At 47.3% G+C, this 21709-nt stretch overlaps 1 protein-coding gene across 1 annotated transcript in view; it reads left to right on the top strand.

Moving 5' to 3' along the window:
* The window catches only part of ARHGEF6 (Rac/Cdc42 guanine nucleotide exchange factor 6), a 793672-nt gene that overhangs the window by 219243 nt on the left and 552720 nt on the right, over positions 1-21709 (top strand). Inside the window, exon 8 of the mRNA XM_069212447.1 lies at positions 9020-9115. Within this exon, the coding sequence (XP_069068548.1) occupies positions 9020-9115 (96 nt within the window). The remainder of the gene's footprint in view (positions 1-9019; positions 9116-21709) is intronic.

The following is a 21709-nucleotide window of genomic DNA, read 5'->3' on the forward strand; positions in this document are numbered from 1 at the left end:
CAGACATTCGCATTCGGGAGCAGTCAGCTCAAGCCTATGGTCCAGCGCACAGGAGATACAGTATATACTGGAGTGGAGTATTGCCAATCCTCTGAGGAAGGCTCTAGAGGGGCTATGCCTTAGCAACATCTTCAGCAGCCAATGGCCCAACTTCCAGTGGCAGTGCCTCGTCAACCACCTCCATTGCCAGAATGGCCCCCACCATCTAACAGCTGCCTATATCACGATGCCCAAAATCTCCCATACTTCATGACACGGTGAATATGAGGTTCAACAGGACAACAATTAGAGGAAGAACCAGCGAAAGAGGAAGAAGGGATAGCTGCTTATGATCTAGACCTGGGTGAAGAATGGAGAGACGTAATTATTCGTAAATAAGGACATACAAGACTTCCTCACATGGAGGCACCTACAGATGATATTCTTAGCCTCCGTGCTCTTCTGGCGAGAGCCTAGAACAAGCACACGTACCTGCTACAACCAAAACCTGCAGCTGCCTATGGTGCAAGAATAAAAATCTAAATCTCATTTCTCTATGACTGTACTATATACTGGTGTACTGTCTTACCATAGCTAATGAAGGCCTGAAACACTCCTCGGTTAGCATCCATCCAGCAACTGTATCAGGATTCGGAATATCTAATAATATTCCATCCTTGTGTGCCCAGTGGATCACCAAAAAGTTCATAAAATGCCTTTTCAGAGCTTCCCTCCCTGTTTGACAATGCCATCCGATGAAATGGAAGCTGAACGCGGATCAGCCTGTTGATGCTGCCTCCCCTTGAGAGCATACACAGGCCTGACCTCAAATACCTCTTCTGGAATGCAGCACTTCTTTTGGCTCTAACATCAGCAAGGGGAATGGGGCAGTGCCAGGCCTTTACACTAAAATAAGCATATATGTGCTTCACAAATAAAAAAGGTTACCTTGTCCCCCAACCCAGAGTTCATGCCCAAGGTGGACTTTAACTTTCATTTGAATAAGGTAATATTTCTTAATCTTTCTTCCTAAACCCTGCAACGTCAGTTAAGATGACACAACATTTGCTGCATATATACAGGGCCATCTAGTTTTACATGGACAAAATGAAAGATATCCACTGGATCATAAATTTGCATTCTTTGGTGCTTTTCGCAAGATCCATCCCCTCTTCAAGCTGTGCATTGCCTGCTGGCTGTCAACCTGCATTACTTTTTGACACAGGAAAGTATAGCTGCCCTTTAGAAATATGGTGAAATGCATTCCACCAGAAGTATGTTGGTGACAGCTGGACTGTATGTGGGAGTGCCTCTTTCAGGTATGTGCTGCATAGCTACGTTGCAGAACACTTTTGGTGTTGCATCCAGGTTGGGACTTTACAACTTTAACCCTTCTTCCACAACCTCTCTGGAGGTGGAGCTATTTAGTTTGAATATGGCAAAGGCCTGAAGATTGGGAAGGACAGTCTACTTCTTCTTGTCTAAGAATCCCAAGTCTTGCTCCCAATCTAAGCCCAAGTTCCCGCAAGTGGTCATGGGTGGTTAGCACCAATGATCTGTAGATTTGGTAGACTCCCTTAGTCTCCAACGATTCCATGAGCAGCTAGAGATCCAGTAGATTAAAGCCAGAAATAGCAGCTAGCTCTGCTTTGTGTGCTTTCAGCACATGTCTTTGTTGTAAATATTGTTACAAGTGTGACTTATGAAAGGTGAGCTTACCTCCCCATTATGTCCATTTCAGGGTCACATGCTAAGTTCCCAAAAAACACTCAATAAATGAGTAAAATGTACCGGGAGCTATCATGCCTTAGAGGTATCCATATACCTCAGTTCCCTCAAAGAGAGTGATTTCACGTCTCTGGGTAGAGTCGGGCCTGTCTACAAAAAGCTAGTTGTTAATGGGTATAAACTGTCCTGGCCAGTAGTAGGGGAGAATTTCTTCACCACCCAAACTTTCATCATAAAGTGATTGTAAGCATTTACTCAGGGATACCCTTTGTGGCCTTCCAGTCCATAGAAAATTAAGAATTTAGGCCTGCAGTTCTGAGAAAAAGCTCACTTGTGATACTTTGCTTTGAGCGACAGTTGGACATATGTTTTCCATCGTGGACTGGGACATATGAAGAGTTTTCCAGTTAACTTGAGGCCCAGAAGCCTGGGCATAGCATTCACATTAGTTTGGACTTTGTCAGTTCTACTTTCTGTAGAGATATGAGGAAGTCATCCACATACAGCTAGATATAATCCTCATAACTTTCTATCCTGGCATGAAGCCATCATCATTCCTGTGGTCTAATGTGTGTGCCACTTTAACCAGTCTTTCAGCTAGAATTTTAGCTAGAATTTTCATTTCAGCATTGACAAATGAGATTGGGCAGTAGCAATGTTCAGGGGGGTCTAACTAATTTTAATAGAAGTGAAATAATAGCCCTTTGCAGATTCTAGGGCAGGCTCCCCTTAGTGAAGCTTCCTCAGAGAGTCCCATTAAACCCAATGACAAGAAGGAGGTGTATCTCTTGAAGAATTCAATCAGGGCCTTCCTTGAGGAAATATCACTAATTGCCTCTTGTATTTCCTTTAAGAAGGAGATCTAAACCTGCCCTATCCGCTTGCCAAGGTCTGGACATTCAAGTCACGGATTACGGGGTACTCTACCTTGACTACCGGTGGGTGTTGGGCCACATACAGCCGACAGTAATAGATACAGCCTAGCCCCTGCTACAGTCCTTGCAGACATTTCCTGACTGCCTAGCCAATACAGGAGTTTGCTTGACTTGGCACATGAGTCTTAAATGCAGTGTTGCGAGGCAAACCTCGCCAGTCTGACAGAATGTAGTGTGTTCTGTTTTAATTGAAATCTTGCTGCCTCCAGTCCAATTCCTCAGCATGTGCAGTCACAAGGGCATATTCAAAGTTATAAAGTGTTGCTTCTAGTGACATGACTTCATGCTTCCTGTCTCTAACCTTGCTGTTTAGGAAAGGCATAGCCCTCTCCTCTATCAATACATGTGCATGCCACTGCCTGATAACTATGCAGCTGGAAGAAGAAATAAATTAGTCTGGAAAATTAACAGTGTGAGTCTGAGTAAACTGAAAATGACCTTTATCTCAAGTGCCACGATCACGAGGCGACCGTCCCAGCAATATCACCCGACTTCAAGGAGTATCCGCCTTGTGTGTCTCTGCTTTTTTGGAGCTTCAGGTGCCCATGGTGCCATCCATAACCATATTAAATCCCCCATGTGCACACAATTATTGTCATCCCCGTGGGTCATTTGCCAGAAGCCCAATGATAACTGATATGGTATTGCCAGTAAAGGTGTGTGGGGCATAAACACTGAAGAGGGTCCCTCGAAAGAGTCTGACAATATCTCACAATGCCCCAGCCTGTCTTTGTAAACCTTCGAGGTAGTAATGAGGTAGGAACTATGAAGCAGGATCCCCAATCTTTTAAACTATTCAGGAAAACCCTGAAAGAAACATCCTACTGTTCCCCAGCAAGCTACACATCTTACCCATAAGATGTGTTTCTTATACTAGCAGTGTTTGAGAAGAGAGTTGTTTTGTAAATTGAAGTACTGCTCCTGCTTAATTTTTTTGTTGAGGCCATTAACATTCAAGATAATACCTGGTGCTCAACTGGGCTTGTGATCTGTGTTATGGAGATTATGGAGTAGGTCTGAACTGCATCTCTCAAATCTACACTGTTTGCTGCTTCGAGCCATAGAACCCAACCAACAAAGCTAACCCTGCACCTCCCCCCATCCTATGCTTCCAGCTTGAAGCATCTGTTGCCCCAGTAAATCACCTTACAAAAATTAGAGTGAGTCTTGCCTATTTAGTGACCCCTACATCTTCGAAACTTCAGATTATACTGTGAAGAACAGATATTTTCCATCTAGGCCTCTGCCTCTAACACATCCTATAAGCACTCTGTACCTCAAGGGTTAATAATGTAGGAGTAAACACTGACCTTTGCCATCCCAACAACATGTTTGTTAGGTAACAGACGAAGAAGTCCGACCCATGTGGGTCCCTCAAGCCTGCCAAAAAGCTAGCCGATTAGGCAATACAACAGAAATAAGTCATTCATTAAAGCTTGTAGTGACTAATCAGGTTTTTGCTTGGCTCAGTTTCCTTTCCTTTGGGTAGGGGCCTGTCACTTTGGTCCCTCTCACCTCTGCTCCCATCTGTTGAAGAGTGGTGTATCGCTCCATTCTCCAGCAGTCTGTTTGCAATATCATCTTCTGAGTGTTTGCTCCTCCATTTAAGAGCTGGCTGATAGACGACAAGAGAGACCAGACATCTCAGCTACTAGTTTGACTTTTCCATTAGTGTATTACTCCTCCTCATCCCACTCCCTGACACTTTGGTGTATCTAACAAAATGATTTACCCTATTAGCGTGGCTGGCTAAACAATATATAGGTAATTTGTATCGCTTTATGTTTTTTGTGACCACTGCAAATGGTTTCCCCTGCTGGTGGAGCAGAGTTGTGTCGTCTGAAAAGATCCTAATCTTTGAGGAGTCACTCATTAGATCTGCTCTGTAGAGTGTTGCTCAGAGGTTAACCTAACGGTCCATGTAGGTTAGTAGCTTGGAGATCAGTTCCCTAGGCGGTAGGCGGAATAGCCATCGTTCACAAAGCCACCCTCAAAATCCACACCCACTCGGACGACACCCTCAAAACAGCCCAACACCTCCATTTCCAGATCCACACGGACCCCAAAACAACCCTCAGAGGAACCCTGATCTACCGCCCTCCAGGACCAAGAGCCCCCTTCAACGACACCATCGCAGACCTCGCAAGCTCCCACGCCCTAGCATCCACTGATTACATCCTCCTGGGAGATCTCAACTACCACCTAGAAAATACTTCCGACGTCAACACTACTTCACTGACCTCCAACCTCCTCAACCTCGGACTCCGCCAACTAGTCAACACTCCCACCCACATCGCCGGACACACCCTGGACCCCCTCTTCACCTCAAGCAACCACATCGCTTTCAGCCACACCTCCGAACTCCACTGGACCGACCACCACTGCGTCCACTTCACCTACAAGAAAATCACAGAACATCACCGCATCCAGCCACCTCCCCACCGCCGCTGGGGCGAAATCACCCAGGACCAACTGGCCAGCACCCTCACCAACAACCCTCCACCCGACGCAACCGACCCGAACACAGCCGCCATCAACCTCCATCAATGGATCCTCGACTGCGCTAACACCCTCGCCCCCCTAAAGAAACACACCGCCATCCAAGGAAAGAAAAAACCAGCCTGGTTCACAGATGACCTTACAACCTCCAAAAGCATCTGCCAGAAGCTCAAAAAGAAATGGATCCAAGATCGCACACCCGACAACCTCGCCACCCTCAAAAACGCCAACCGTGAACACCACCAACGGATCCGCGTCGCCAAGCGCACCCATTTCACCGAACGCATCAACAACAACGCCCACGACTGCAAAGAACTCTTCGGGATCGTGAAGGAACTCTCAAATCCTAAAGCCAACTCCAACGACATCCCGCCCTCCCAGAAACTCTGCGACGACCTCTCCACTTTCTTCCACCAGAAAATCGTTACCATCCACGACAGCTTCAACTCCAGCCCACCGCCAGACCCCACCCCGGCGTCTCCTCCCACGACTGCCGCCTCACCGCCTGGACCCACGTGGACGATGCAGAAACCATAACAACCATGAACACCATCCACTCAGGCTCCCCTACGGACCCCTGCCCTCATCATGTTTTCAACTCGGCAAACGCCACCATCGCCCCCGAACTCCGCAAGATCATCAACCTCTCCTTCTCCTCCGCCACCTTCCCGGACAGCTGGAAACACGCAGAAATCCAACCCCTTCTCAAGAAACCCAAGGCTGACCCCAACGACCTCAAAAACTTCCGACCGATCTCTCTCCTCCCTTTTCCAGCCAAAGTCATCGAGAAGATCGCCAACTCTCAGCTCACCCACTTCCTCGAAGACAACTCAATCCTGGACCCCTCACAATCCGGATTCAGACGAAACCACAGCACTGAGACTGCTCTCCTCGCCGCCACAGATGACATCAGACTTCAAATGGACAAGGGCGAAACCTCAGCCCTCATCCTCCTCGACCTATCCGCCGCCTTTGACACAGTCTGCCACCGCACCCTACTGACCCGCCTCCAGGAAGCTGGGATCCAAGACAAAGCCCTCCACTGGATCTCATCCTTCCTCTCCGACAGAACTCAGAGAGTCCGCCTCTCCCCGTTCCGCTCCAAAGCCTCCAACCTCATCTGCGGCGTCCCCCAAGGATCCTCCCTCAGCCCTACGTTGTTCAACGTCTACATGGCCCCCCTCGCCAAACTGGCCCGCCAACATCATCTCAACATCATCTCCTACGCCGACGACACCCAGCTCGTCCTCTCCCTGACCAATGACCCGCTCACCGCCAAAACCAACCTCCACGAGGGACTTAAATCCATCGCCAACTGGATGAACATCAGCCGCCTGAAGCTCAACTCCGACAAGACGGAAGTCCTCATCCTCGGGCGCACTCCCTCGGCTTGGAACGACTCTTGGTGGCCCTCCGCCCTTGGTCCCCTGCCCACCCCTGCCAACCACGCAAGAAACCTCGGCTTCATCCTGGACTCCGCCCTCACCATGTCCAAACAGGTCAGCGCTGTCTCCTCCTCCTGCTTCAACACCCTTCGTATGCTCCGCAGAATCTTCAAGTGGATTCCAACAGAAACCAGAAAGCCGGTGACCCAGGCCCTCGTCAGCAGCAGACTTGACTACGGCAACGCACTCTACACAGGCATCCCTACCAAAGACATCAAACGACTCCAACGGATCCAAAATGCCTCCGCCCGACTGATCCTCGACATACCCCGCCAATGCCACATCTCCCCACACCTGAGGGAACTCCACTGGCTCCCAGTAGACAAGAGGATCACTTTTAAACTCCTTACCCACGCTCACAAGGCGCTTCACAACACCGGACCCTCCTACCTCAACACCAGACTCAACTTCTACACCCCAACACGCCAACTCCGATCCGCCAACCTCGCCCTAGCCATCGTACCCCGAATCCAGCGCAAGACCTCCGGCGGCAGATCCTTCTCTTTCCTCGCCGCCAAAACCTGGAACTCTCTCCCCACTCCGCTACGCCAGACCCAGGACCTCCTCACATTCAGAAGGCTCCTCAAGACCTGGCTCTTCGACCGCTAAACAGCCTCTCCACCCCCCCCCCACCTCAGCGCCTCGAAACCCTAACGGGTACGTAGCGCGCTTTATAAATACTATGATTGATTGATTGATTTAGGCCAGGGGGAGATTTCTTTACCTGTGCATGATGAGCTCTCTCAATTTCAACCCAATACAAGAGCTCCTCTGTTGGGAGCCATAAATAAAAGCCAGGTAAGGAGGAATTGTTCTGGATGGGGTTCCTCTTCCCCTTCAGCCACCCCCATACAACAGAGATTGTTTATTCATGACCTGGTCTCAGTGTCCTGTGTTAGTCTCTTCAGGCTTCCAGTGACATCACAGAGGTGAGTGATTTCTGCTCGCAGTATTCACAATGTGTCTTCTGCTGCTGATATTTTCCCCTTAAATTACTTTTCCAGTGTGCTAGATAGCCTAAGTCTAGATCCAGAAGGGAGACATTAATTTCCACTTGCGCAGTCTTACCCATTAGGGCATTGCCAATTTCACAAATACCTTGGAGGGCTGCGACAGCTGTTGTGCCCTCCAATTTGCACACCACAGGTGCACTTTCAGGTGAGGTCTTGTTGTGAACACTTGCTCAGGCTGTGGGCTTGCCCTTTATCTTTGGCCATTCTGCTGCTCTGGCACGTAGGTAACTGCTGCAGTGGTGGAAGTATACCACAGGGGATGAGAAAAAGAGGAGAAGGGAGATTAGTCTCCATACCCTACAAACCACAGCACTTCCAAGCATGGTGTACAGCACCAGCCCAAGTTGGCACCACAGTCCAGAGCGTTGTGGTTCTCTCAAACAGCAGGCCACATAGCAGGTCATGGTGCTTGATGGTGAGGATCCAATCCTCGAGAGTGACAGGATGGGGATAGGATCTAGGTTCACCTCCGGTAAGAGCATTTGTCACCTGTAGCTTGGTGAATTTCTTCATCAGAATTCTCTTGTCTTCCCACTTTCTTCCTGAGGTCCCAGAGTGTGCGTGCCTTCACTATCAATGCATTGACCTATTTTGACAAGTCCTGGCGCATGGCTGCCTTCTCTGCCCCATTGAAAGAGTCTAAAGGCAGATCATGTCAATCTTCAATATTTACTACATTGTTATTTTTGCTTCAGTGAATTTCCTTTTACTCTTGAGAAGGGGCTGGCTGTATTTAAGAGTCTGGAACTGTTGTGTGATGTTCTATTAGTGAGGTAGTCAAAGAGAGAGGGTATAGCATAGGATGTGTCTGTGTGAATGCCTAGATAACGAGTTAGATATGTGACTTTTGGATCATGTGTATGGTGGTTCCCTATTCCCTTTCATCTTGAGTTCTCCACAACAGGTAGTTGGGAGAAATCTGACCTAAACGTTACTATTGAAAACTTTACGGTTGTAATTTCTGTTGAAGGAGGCCTCATCTCTTCACATGAGCAGGTGGAGCCTTGTAAATCCTACTGCTCAGTGGAGATTTCCACCCAGAGTTGGTGACTACCATCCTGGCAGATCTCTCCGTTTAAGTGGAAATATACAAGTGCAGAGAACTCCCCAGTGTTTTGCAACTGGGCTTGAAGTTAAATTTCTACCTGTCGTATGTGGTCTCTGCCTATTTGCATATGTTTGCAAATTTATTTTTGTGCTTTTTATAAAATTGTGCTCTTTGGGCCATGCAGTAATTTTCCTCTCTTTAGTCTGGCGTAGAACATGTGTGTTAAAATTCTGACTGGGAAGGGGGACCTGATTAAACTGCCACAGCATTAATTAGGTGTGACTAAGAATACTGCTCATGGTTTTCCCTTTGTTGATATGTTAATCAAATCCATTAAAATTGTAACCTCTTACAGTGTTTGCTTTATTGTAGGTTAACATCTGTGGACATTGCCTACTTATTGGGAAACTTTGAAGAAATATGCATGTTCCAGCAAAAGCTATATCAATCTTTGGAAGAGTGTGCCAAGTAAGCTACTGTATGCAAAATGTTTGTTATAGGTTTGTACGTATTGTAATTTAGTTTTCAATAGCTGCATATGTTTATGGTGATGTTCGAGGAGACAAAATAATGGTTACCCTTCTCTGTGTATCAAAGGTTAATGTATTAAAGCGTATTTTTTTAAATCTGCCTTAACATCACATGATTTAATTTTTAGATCACCTATGCACAGTATCACTTCTGAGTGTCGCAGTTTCCCCTCTACAAGTAATGTGTGAATATAATAAATTTTTAGAGCTGTGGGAAAGCGCTTTTATTTTCTGTACTATTTTTCTCCATTGAATAGGTTTCCAAAAACCTTCTATTTTTGTTGAGATGAGAATTTGTGCACGTTAAATAACTGAAATCCTTATTAAAGCTTCCTTGCAATTTGACAGACATGAGGCATATGTAGCAACAGTTTTCTTCCACGTCTTGCTCTTTTTTGTAACTGTGATTGCCATCCATTATAACATGTTTAGTAAATGGAACTCCGGATATTATTACAAGATTCAGTACAATCCACCTGTATAACAGGAATGAGAATTAATACACATCAATCTAGTGGTATTACCGTTTTATTAAGCGAGCAATCTGGAAATTATTGCAGTACGTCTAGACAGAAACCACTGTAGCACATTGTACCACTTTTAAAATGGACTTTGAGAGAAATGTTTATTTCCCTTCACACCTGCCATGTTCCTTGGTCTCCTCCGCTTGTAAGGCGTCAGTCTTTATGTTAAAAGTCTCTAGTAAACTAAATATAAAATCATAGCACCAGCCAAATATCTGAAAATGTAAAGATGTATGTCGTTTTTTATGAAAATTCTGAACCTAAGCTTTATGGGCCTAAATAATGTTTCTTGTTAAAGTGTTCAATAAAGGGTTTTGAAGGCTGCAGTAAATGGTATGGAACGTTTTCTGGGGAAATTAAAATGTTACAAAGTTAAGGAAAGAGCAAATATTAAAAAATGTGTACACATTATTAATTGCCTCTATCCTTGCACACTACAGCACATGGTGTAAGCACATTGCAATGAAGCATCCTCCAGAAAATGTGAGATTGTTGGATCTTCCTTTAGAAGCATGAAAACCTTAATTTAATTTGTTCAAAAAGGATTTAATCCCAGTATTTGAGCAAGAAAGATAGAGACCTCACAGACTTACAATCTGAATTGCTACATACAAATTTGATTAAACCATGGATGACGCACAATGAAATTTATAAATACTCCTGAATGGTTGACAAATCTTGTTCCTATTTCATAATTGAATGTTCTCTTCGAAGTTACAAAACACCAGGCCTTGTTTTGCATTATCACCTATAGGATTTAAAAACAGTAGTGTCTGTGTAAGATAATAGAAAACATTACTTTTAACATTTTTATTAGCATTTATCATTGAAAAAAACAATAACAAACATGGTCAATTATAAAGGAGTCCCTTACTTTATATTTGAAATTAGACGGAGAGTATAAATCTCTGTCCTCTGTTGCATACAAATGCTACAGAACATTGAGAAGGAAGAACAGCTGACACATTAATTCAGGAGAGCATAGCAGCTTAGGGAAAGGGGGACTGAGCTGGGTATGTTTCGATGCCGGCGTATGCAATACAGGGTGCGGGCCATGGTCGGGCCCTTCCTGTGTCAAGTCTGATGAATCATCAGATATGTTACAGAGAAAATAGGCTCTATATGGGTCCCATAAATCTTGTGGCCAGAATGTGGGTGGTTGGGGAAGATTGTAGGTTTCAACCCGGTCTTTACAGACCACCATATCACGCAGCCTGTTGACAAACCCAGTTAATCGCCACCTTTCTTTCATCCAATAATAGGGCCATAGCAGAGAGTCACCGTGTCTCGGATGGGACTTCCTTAACGCAACCAAGTAGAATTATCAGTGGGTCGGGTTGTAGGGTGAATTGTGATATGTTCCCTAGTACACCAAGAATTCTATGCCAATAGTTTTGATTGAAGGACATTCCCATGCCAGATGCAAGAATCAAGCGTCTCCGCGTCCACACTAAAGGCAACTGTCAGGGAGAGAGGAGTCTATTGGGTGTTGCTTACGTGGGGTGGCATTGTCCCAGTGCAAGAACTTAGAGTGCAGCAACTTGTGTCTATAGTAAACGGACAGGGTCCTGGTTTGCGGACAGCAGTATTTCCAGCAGGCAAGAGGGATACTTGTTCCGAGCTCACATTCCCAAGATCCCTAGGTTGGTCAGTTCTGGCCATCCTAAACTGTAGCATCAGACTGTATAATCTGGAGTCCCATCAGGATATGTGATGAATTGCATTAGTGTAGAAAGCTGGTTCTGTATATACTATATCAAAATAACATATAGTGTGCACAGAGTCCAGAGGTTCCCCAGAGGCTTAACAGAAGGTAAAGAAGATAATATTAATGCTCTCTTTTGTGGTAGTGTGGTCGAGCAGTTAGGCTTATCAGAGGGTAGTGCAAAGCATTTGTTGTACACACACAGACAATAGAAGCAGCACGCACTCAATGACTTAACTCCAGAACAATGGTTTTTATATAGCAAATATATATTTTCTTAATTTATTTCTAGAGCTACAAGATTCAAGTTGCAGATTATACAGTTTTTGAAATATTGGCAATTATCTGTTTTGAAAGTTGACAGTGCAAGTTTCAGAAACAGTACCTGGGGATAAGAAAAGTTAGTACGATTTACAGGTAAGTACATGACTTACAGTTCCAATCTCCAGGGGTTAGGAAGTCCACAGGTTGGGGTTCAAGTTAACCCCAAACACAGACCACCAGCAACACGGGGCCGGCTGGCTGCAGAGGTCAAAGTTGGGGCAAATTTAACATGTGCTCCTATAGAGACTGGGGGCACTCGGAATCAGGCCTGCCTGCAGGTAATTACCGGCGACTTCAGAGGGCAAACCCTGGGGCATTTAGAGGAGCCCTGGGGGGGGGGGAGCATACATAGGCACCAAACATACACCCTCAGCGGCACTGGGGCAGCCAGGTGGAGGGTGCAAACAAGGTATCAGGTTTCCAATGGTTCTTTATGAGGAGACCCCTGGGGGTCACTCAGATGCTGCAGGCAAGGTCTAGGGGGTCGACTTGGGAAAACCACAGACTGGACAGGGAGGAGGGCTGCCTGCTGAATGTAGCTGCACTGGAGGTCGGGAACTCAAGGACCTGGGGGCTGCGGGTGCCGTGGTCTTTTAGGTGTTGAATATCTTTGTCTGGAGCATTTGCGGTCGGGGGGTCCTTGGGATTCCCTCTGCAGACGTTGTCATGGAGGAGTAGAGAGGTCAACCCAGGGTGGGCACTTGCTCACAACCGCCTGGGGACGCTCTCTAGTTGGTTGGACCACCTGGACATGGACCGTGGTCATCGGGTGCAAAGGGGTCAGGACTCAAGTATTCAGAGTGGTACAGGAGTCCTTGGGTGTTGTTTCTAATTCAACAGGACTACTGTCCACATGGGTTCTTGGTCCTTTTGGGTGCAGGGCAGTCCTCAGGAGCTTGACAGAGGTTGCCGGTCCTGCTGGATGCGTCACTGTTCTTGTGCAGATTCTTTGAAGCAGGAGACAGGCCAGTAGGGATGGGGCCAAGCCAATTGCCGTCTTCCTTATTCTCTGCTGGGGGTTCAGCTAAGTAGTCCTTCTTTCTTGTCAGGTCGCCAGGAATCTTGCAAGCTGGGTTCAGGGAGGCCCTTAAAACCTAGATTTAGGGAGGTTTCCAGGGTCAGAGGGCAGTAGCCAATGGCTACTGTCCCTGAGGGTGGCTACACCCTTCTTGGGTCCACTCTCTTTGGGGAGTGGAAGGGGGTCACAAACCTAACCCTATTGGTTCCTCCAAACCAAGATGGAGGATTCTGTAGGGAGGAGGTCACCTCAGCTCTGGACACCCTAGGGATGGTCCTAGCTGGGTGGTCACTCCTCCCTGTTTTCCCCCATTTTCTCACCGGTCTTGCTACCAAAAGTGGGGCTTTGTCCGGGGGGCGGGATCTCCACTAGCTGGAGTGCCCTAGGGCATTGTAATATGAGGCCTGAGCCTTTGAGACTCACCTCCAGGTGTTACAGTTCCTGCAGGGGGGAGGTGTGAAGCACCTCCACCCAGAGCAGGCTTTTTTTCTGGCCTCAGAGAGCACAAAGGCCCTCACCCTATGGCAGAGGTCTTCAAACTGTGGGGCGGGCCCCATTGGGGGGCCCTCAAGTGCTCCCAGGGGGGCGCCAAACTCTGGCCAAAAGAAGCATTATACCGATAACAGGCCTTTGTTTTAAACAAAAGCATGTTATTGCATTTTTAAAAAGGTAACAGCACCTAACTGCAATGTTTAAATAGGTCTGGACACATTTAAACATTGCCATCCTTATAATGTATTTGTGAAGGGGGCCCATAGATTTTTATTTTTCAACTGGGGGGGCGCGGCATTAAGAAGTTTGGAGATCACTGCCCTATGGGGTCAGAATCTTGTCTGCTAGAGGCAGGCTGGCACAGACCAGTCAGTCCAACACTAGAGGATTGGGTAAAATACAGGGAGCACCTCTAAGATGCCCTCTGTGTGCGTTTTAGGATAAATCCAACACTGGCATCATTGTGGGTTTATTGTGCTGAGAGGTTTGATACCAAACATCCCAGTATTTAGTAAAGCCATTATTGAGCTGTGAGTTCGTAATGACAGACTCCCAGACCATATACTTGATATGGCCACACTGCACTTACAATGTCTGAGTCTGGACTTAGACACTGTAGGGGCATATTGCTCATACAGCCATGCCCTCACCTGTGGTATAGTGCACTCTGCCTTAGGGCTGTAAGGCCTGCTAGAGGGGTGACTTACCTATGTCACAGGGAGTGTTTTGTGGGCATGGCACCCTGAGAGGGATGCCATATTGACTTTGCCTTTTTCTCCCCACCAACACACACAATCTGCAATGGCAGTGTGCATGTGTTTAGTGAGGGGTCCCTTAGGGTGGCACAACACATGCTGCAGCCCTTAGGGACCCTCCTTGATCACAGGGCCCTTGCTACCACTGGTACCTTTTACAAGGGACTAATCTGTATCTGTGTACCAGAGGTGTACCAATTGTGAAAACAATGGTACATTTTTGGGGGAAGAAGGCTGGTGCTGGGGCCTGGTTAGCAGGATCCCAGCACACTCGGTCAAGTCCGGATCAATATCAGGCAAAAAGTGGGTGTGGGTAACTGCAACAAGGGTCAGTTTCCTACACAAGCCCCCCCATCCCCACAGGCCAGGAGACTCAGCCAAACCTGGGAGAGTCTCCCTAGTCTGTCAGACGAGGAAGAGCAGGGAAGCAGGCTGGTTTGTTGCAGGGCGTACTCTGCCTTACATTCCCGTCTAGGTCATTCCCTCTGGGGAACTGACCTATCTCAACAGTAATAGGACCCGATCTGAATTGCTTCTTGTCTGTGGTTTTAATGTCTTCATCCATACTTTTTATATTGGGGCTAGAGGCATCCACCTCTACTAATCCTATCTTAGCCAGGGCTGCCCTCAGCTTACCCAAAGTGGTCACCCACAGCTGGAGTAACCCTACCATGACCAACAGGGTCGGGGGCCTTTCTTGCTATTTGGCACAAGGTCAGACCACCATACCAAGGACAGTGCAACCATAAATGTTAGCACCCATCAGAGGCCACTGACACCTGTCAGTGCCCAGAACCACACCTTTAGCTCTTCACCAACAGGAGAAGAGGCTGGGATACAGACTTCTTTGGGTTCAGTGTGCCTGTCTGCTGTGGTAGAGTGGGGGGTTGCTACATCTTGTAGTAAACACCCTCCTTCCACTCTGTTCTGTTAGCTGAGGAGCCACCGACTCATGCTTAACAGTTGCTGACTGGTCAGGACTTCTTGTGGGACAGGCTAGACTTTACCAGTGCCAACTTTGGGGTTCTCCTCTACTGGAGCAGAGAGTCCTTTGCTTACTGGAACCTTGGCTAAAGGCTGCCCACCTTTCCGGCACTGCTTTTTCTTCTTTCTCTTCTGGGGCCTACTTTTGGACACTACAAGGGCAGTACCTCCAGAATCCTTGAGATAGAGTGGGTATTGGACCAGCTCCTCTTTTGGGCTCTGACCAACCTCTGGATAGTAATTTCCAAGGAGACAGTCAAGAGGGAGGTCTGTACTGACTATCACCTTTCTCCAGCTAAAAGTCACGCCCACTTCTAGGGCACTAAGGCTACAGGCCTATTAGTGACCTCCTCTGGGCTAACCCTTACCCTGGCAATCTCATCTGGAATGTACTGGTTTGAGAGCACCAGCCTGTCATGCACAATTGTGTGACTGGCACAAGTGTCTCTCAGGCCAGTGGCTGGGATTCCATTCACCAGTAGGTGGTGGAAGTGTCTACTTCCCTCTGGAATTTCCAACTCACCTGTGGGGCCCATTTTCCAGTTAAAGGCTATGAGGACTTCCTCATCTGAGGAGTCATCCTACATGGCTACACTCGCTACCCCTGGGTGTTTGCTAGTTAGTTTGTTTTTGGGACAAGAAGCGTCCTTGGTGTGGTGCCCTGTCTGTCTCCAGTTGTGGCACCATGCCTTAGTGGCATCCCAGTTTTTACCCTGGTACCCAATTTTGTTTTGGGCTGCGTCATGGGGCCCACCCACCAGGACAGGTTTTTGGGGGCCTACTGAGAAATCGTTATCTTTATTTCTAGGAGTGTCACCCACTTTCTCCTGGGGAGGCTTTGTAACCCATTTCTTTTGGTCATCCCCAGTGGAAATCTTGGCCACCCTAGTCTTGACCCAGTGATCTGCCTTCTTTCCATATTCTTGGGGAGAAATTGGACCTAGGTCTACCAGATATTGATGCAACTTTTCATTGAAGCCGTTACTTAAAATGTGTTCTTTCATAAACAAGTTATAAAGCCCATCATAGTCATGCACTTCATTTCCAGTTACCCAACCATCCAGTGTTTTCAACGAATACTCTATAAAACCAACCCAGGACTGGCTCGAGGTTTTGTGAGCCCCCCTGAACCTAATTCTATACTCCTCGGTGGTGAATCCAAAGCCCTAAATCAGGGGAGCCTTCATGTGGTCATAGGATTCAGCAGCTGCACCATTGAGTGTGAGGAGCCTATCCCTACACTTACCAGTAAACAGTTCCCAAAGGAGAGCTCCCCAATGAGACTTTTTTAAACTTCTGATTCCACAGGCCCTCTCAAAGGCTGTGAACCACTTGGTGATGTCATCACCATCCTCATATTTGGGGGACAGTCCCTTTGGGGATTTTAGGGGTTTCAGAATACTCTCTGTCCCTAGTTCTTCTGTTGCTGCCATCATTAATGGGTGCTAAACCCATTTCTGTTCTCTCCCTTTCTATAGCCAGGAGCATTTTCTCCAAGGCTAATCTTTTGGCCATCCTTGATAAAACGATGTCCTCTACATTAAAGCGTCCCTCAATGTTCCCAGAAGAACTGGACTCCCCTGTGGGAGACTCAGATCCTATGAATACTATCTTTGGGGACAGGGACCTCCCTAGTTAGGTTAGGAGGGAGGGAGGTTATCCTCCTGATCTCTTACTTCTTCTCCATCTGAGGGGAGGCCTTCCTCCTCAGCAGGGTGGTCCCTTGTATACTCTGCCAGGAGCTCCTGGAGCTTGACCTTGGAAGGGTGGGAACCTGTTTTGATTTTCTTGAGGCTGCAGAGATTTCTTAACTCTCTCATCCCAAGATGGAGGTAAGTGGTGAGGTTGAATTCCACCACCTTGTCCTCTGAGCTACTCATTTTGTGTACTACGTTTGGGGATTACTTTTAGGAACTAAAACCTACTTCTAGTAACTAATCCCTAACTTAGAATAACTTTTTTGGTCTAAAAAAAAATGCTAAGGGGACTTAACCAAGGCCTATCAGGACTTTTAAAAACTTAAACAGAATTGCCAAATTCAAAAATCAGTTTCTAAAGGCAATTTTGGCATTTAGTCGTGTGATCAGGTATTGGCTGAGGAGTCTAGCAAATGCAAAGTCGTAGACCCCACCGCTGATCCACCAATGCAGGAAGCTGGCTGTATGTATACTATATCAAAATGAGATATAGTGAGCAAAGAGTCCAGGGGTTACCAGAGGTTTAACAGAGGCTAAAGTAGATAATACTAATGCTGTCTTTTTTTGCAGTGTAGTCAAGCAGTTAGGCTTATCAGAGGGTAGTGCAAAGCATGTTTTGTACACACACAGACAGTAGAAGCAGCACACATTCAATGAATTAACTCCAGACCAATGGATTTTATATAGCTAATATATATTTTCTTAATTTAAGATTTAAGTTGCAGGTAAGTACTTTGATAGATTTATGTTTCACACATATATCAATATTACTTTGTTTGATATCAGTAAGTTATACAGTTTTTGAAATATTGGCAATTATCTGTTTTAAAGTTGACACTGCAATTTTCAGAAACAGTTCCTGGGGGGAAGAAAAGTTAGTACGATTTACAGCTTAGTACTTGACTTACAGGTCCAGCCTCCGGGGGTTAGGAAGTCCACAGATTGGGGTTCAAGTTAACCCCAAACACCCACCACCAGCAACACAGGGCCGGCCGGGTGCAGAGGTCAAAGTTGAGGTAAATTTAACATGGGCTCCTATGGAGACTGGGGGCACCTGTAATCAAGCCTGTCTACAGGTAAGTACCCGTGACGTCGGAGGGCAGACGTGGGGATTTTAGAAGAGCACTGGGAGGGCCACACATAGGCACCAAACATACACCCTCAGCAGCACTAAGGCGGCCGGGTGCAGGGTGCAAACAAGGCATCTGGTTGCCAATGGTTCTCTATGAGGGAAACCCGGGGGTCACTCAGATGCTGCAGGCGAGGTCCAGATGGTCGACTTGGGCAACCCACAGACTGGACAGGCAGGAGGGCCGCCTGCTGTAGCTGCACAGAGGTCGTGTTCTCCAATGCCTGGGGGCAGCAGTGCAGTGGATTTTTAGGCGTTTGATATCTTCGTCCGGAGCTTTCGCGGTCAGGGGGGTCCTCTGGATTCTCTCTGCAGTCGTCGTCGTGGAGGGTTGGAGAGGTCAATCAAGGGTGGGCACTTGCTCACAATTACCTGGGGACCCTCTCTAGTTGGTTGGACCACCTGGACATTCGGAGTGGTGCTGGAGTCATTGGGTGTTGTTTCTTCTTGGACAGGGCCGCTGTCCACAGGAGCTCTTGGTCCTTTTGGGTACAGGTCAGTCCTCTGGAGCTTGGCAGATGTCGCTGGTCCCGCTGGATGTGTCGCTGTTCTTGTACAGGTTCTTTGAAACAGGAGATAGGCCAAGTCCGTTGTTGTCTTCATTCTTCTCTGCTGGGGGTTCAGCTGAACAGTCCTTCTTTCTCTGGGTTCAGGGAGGCCCTTAAATTTTAGATTTAGGGGCGATTCAGGGGTCAGATGGCAGTAGCTAATGGGTACTGTCCCTGCGGGTGGCTACACCCTTCTTGTGTCCACTCCCTTTGGGCAGTGGGGCACAAACCTGTCCCTGTCCTCCAAACCAAGATGGAGGATTCTGTAGGGAGGGGGTCACCTCAGTTCTGGACACCTTAAGGGTGGTCCTAGCTGGGGTGGTCACTCCTCCCTGTTTTCCCTACCTTTCCCGCCAGACTTGCCGCCAAAAGTGGGGCTTTGTCCAGGATGCGGGCATCTCTACTAGCTAAAGTGTCCTGAAACATTGTAACATGAGGCCTGAGCCTTTGAGGCTGACTTTCAGGTGTTAAAGTTCCTGCAGGGGGAGGTGTGAAGCACCTCCACCCCGAGCAGGCTTCTTTCTGGCCTCAGAGAGCACAGAGGCCCTCACCCCATGTGGTCAGAAACGTGTCTGCTAGAGGCAGGCTGGCACAGACCAGTCACTCCAACACTGGGTAAAATGCAGGGGGCTCCTCTAAGATGCCCTCTGTGTGCTTTTTAGAATAAATCCAACACTGGCATCATTGTGGGTTTATTGTGCTAAGAGGGTTGATACCAAACTTCCCAGTATTCAGTGAAGCCATTATGGAGCTGTGAGTTCGTAAAGACTCCCAGACCATATACCTAATATGGGGCCAGATGTAGCAACCAGTTTGCGACTCGCAAACGGCAAAAATCGCCGTTTGCGAGCTGCAAACCGGAGTTTGCTATGCAGAAATGCATTTTGCGAGTCGGGACCGACTCGCAAAATGCATTTCAGAGTCGCAAATAGGAAGGGGTGTTCCCTTCCTATTTGCGACTCGCAGTGGTATGCAACTCCATTTGCGACCGCGTACGCGGTCGCAAATGGAGCCGCAGTTACCATCCACTTGAAGTGGATGGTAACCCACTCGCAAATTGGAAGGGGTCCCCATGGGACCCCTTCCCCTTTGTGAGTGGACCCACCAATATTTTTTCTGAGTAGGCAGTGGTCCAAGCGACTACTACCTGTCCTTAAAAAATCCGAAACTAAAGGTTTTTTTTTTTTTTTTTTAAGTGCAGCTCGTTTTCCTTTAAGGAAAATGGGCTACACTTGAAAAAAAAAAACTGCTTTATTTCAAAGCAGTCACGGACATGGAGGTCTGCTGGTCCCAGCAGGCCTCCATACCCGTGAGTTTCCATAGTCGCTATGGGGTCGCAAAATGCGACCCACCTCATTAATATTAATGAGGTGGGTCTTTGCGACCCCATAGCGACTCGCAGACGGTGTCTGAGACACCGTTCTGCATTGCAAATTGCGAGTTGCAATTTGCGAGTCGCTCGGACTCGCAAATTGCAACTCGCAATTTGCAAAGTTGCTACATCTGGCCCATGGCTTCACTGCACTTACAATGTCTAAGAATGGACTTAGACACTGTAGTGGCATATTGCTCATGCAGCTATGCCCTTACCTGTGTTATAGTGCACCCTGCCCTAGGGCTGTAAGGCCTGCTAGAGGGGGGAATTATCTATGTCACAGGGAGTGTTTTGTGGGCATGGCACTCTGAGAGGGATGCCATATTGACTTTGCTTTTTTCCCCCCACCAACACACACAATCTGCAATGGCAGTGTGCATGTGTTTGGAGAGGGGTCCCTTAGGGTGGCACAACACATGCTGCAGCCCTTAGGGACCGTCCCTGGTCACAGGGCCCTTGGTACCACTGGTACCTTTTACAAGGGACTTATCTGTGTACCAGAGGTGTGCCAATTGTGACAACAATGGTAAATTTTTAGGGAACGAACACTGTTGCTGGATCCCAGCACACTCAGTCAAGTCAGTATCAATATCAGGCAAAAAAAGGGGAGGGGTGTAACTGCAACAAGGGCCAGTTTCCTACAGTTAGTAAATGAAATTCAAATGGCTCTTGCAGGAACCGTAGCCTCGCAGTCCTCATCATGTTGCGCAGCTGGGTATAGAAAAACACATCTGGGACTGTGGCTGCTCCATGCGAGCAAAATTGGTTGAGGGCCAGAAAGATGCCATTGGTATACAGATGCCCCAACTGTGACATAGACATTTTGGACGGAATGTTCTGCGCTGTGCGTTCGAGCGCAAATGGAAGGACAGGGTTGGGGTATAGGTTGATGGCTGGGGAGTACAAGCAGGTCAAGCTAGACCGACAGCACGGAGATCTCCAGTGCCAACCGGTGTTTGCAAAAGTGTGGATCTCCCTCTGCGGCCTGTGTAAGCCCTGAGGCAGAGGAGTACACAGCAGGATTCCATCGCTTTGAACCCATTCCAGCACCATGTAGGGAATACGCGCATCCGTATGGTACCAGAACTTAGCAAAATGACATTGCACCATCAAGTAGTAAATGTCAGGTCTAGAATCTTGAAGACACCATAATCATAGGGCAGAACCACCAGGTCACCTGCAAACTGTGTCATCTTATGAATAATCTGATCAGGTAACCACAGAGCGTGATGAAGAGTTGTTTTTTGAGGGGTATAGGAATATTCGTAAAGAGGTATAGTAAGTTGGGAAGCACCACCATTTTAATCAGGGCAGCCCTGCCAGCTAGGAAAAGTGAAAGGTGGAGCCAATGATTTATGCAGCATGATAGATTGCCCACCACTGGGCCATAATTAAGCCTACTTACTTCTTCTGGTTGCCTGTTCAGGAGTATACCAAAATATTTCACCAACTCCGAAACCCAAGCAATAGGGAACTCCTGGGAGACTAGTGTGGTGCAGTCGGTGAGCAGGAAAAGTTCTGATTTTGCCCAGCTTATAGATACTCCTGAGTAGGTGTCAAATCAAACGATCTCAATAATCAGCAGGACTAGGTTCGCCTTTGGTTTCCTCCCAAATAACATGTTGTCTCTGTACATAGGTAGTAGTAGACAGTGCTAGAAAGAGAGACCTCTATGTATATGTTTTTCCTGTAGTTGCCTGGCTAAAGGATCCATGGCCATTATAAACAATAGGTGGAACAGGAGACAAACCTGTCGGGTCTCCTGTGCTACTGGAAGTTGATCTGACGTAAGACCATTAAAAGAGATGCAGGTTGTCGGGAGAGTGTAAAAAAGCCAGATCATAGCTTACATATTATTATGGATACTATGCCCTGACAAGGTCTCAAGTAGGAAGGGCCACTCCAGCGAGTGAAACGCCTTCTCTGCGTCGAGTAGCACAAATGATGCCAGAACCTCTATGTTGAACTGATTGAGGACCAC

The sequence above is a fragment of the Pleurodeles waltl genome, chromosome 2_1, assembly GCF_031143425.1.
Source record: "Pleurodeles waltl isolate 20211129_DDA chromosome 2_1, aPleWal1.hap1.20221129, whole genome shotgun sequence".
Lineage (NCBI taxonomy): Eukaryota > Metazoa > Chordata > Amphibia > Caudata > Salamandridae > Pleurodeles > Pleurodeles waltl.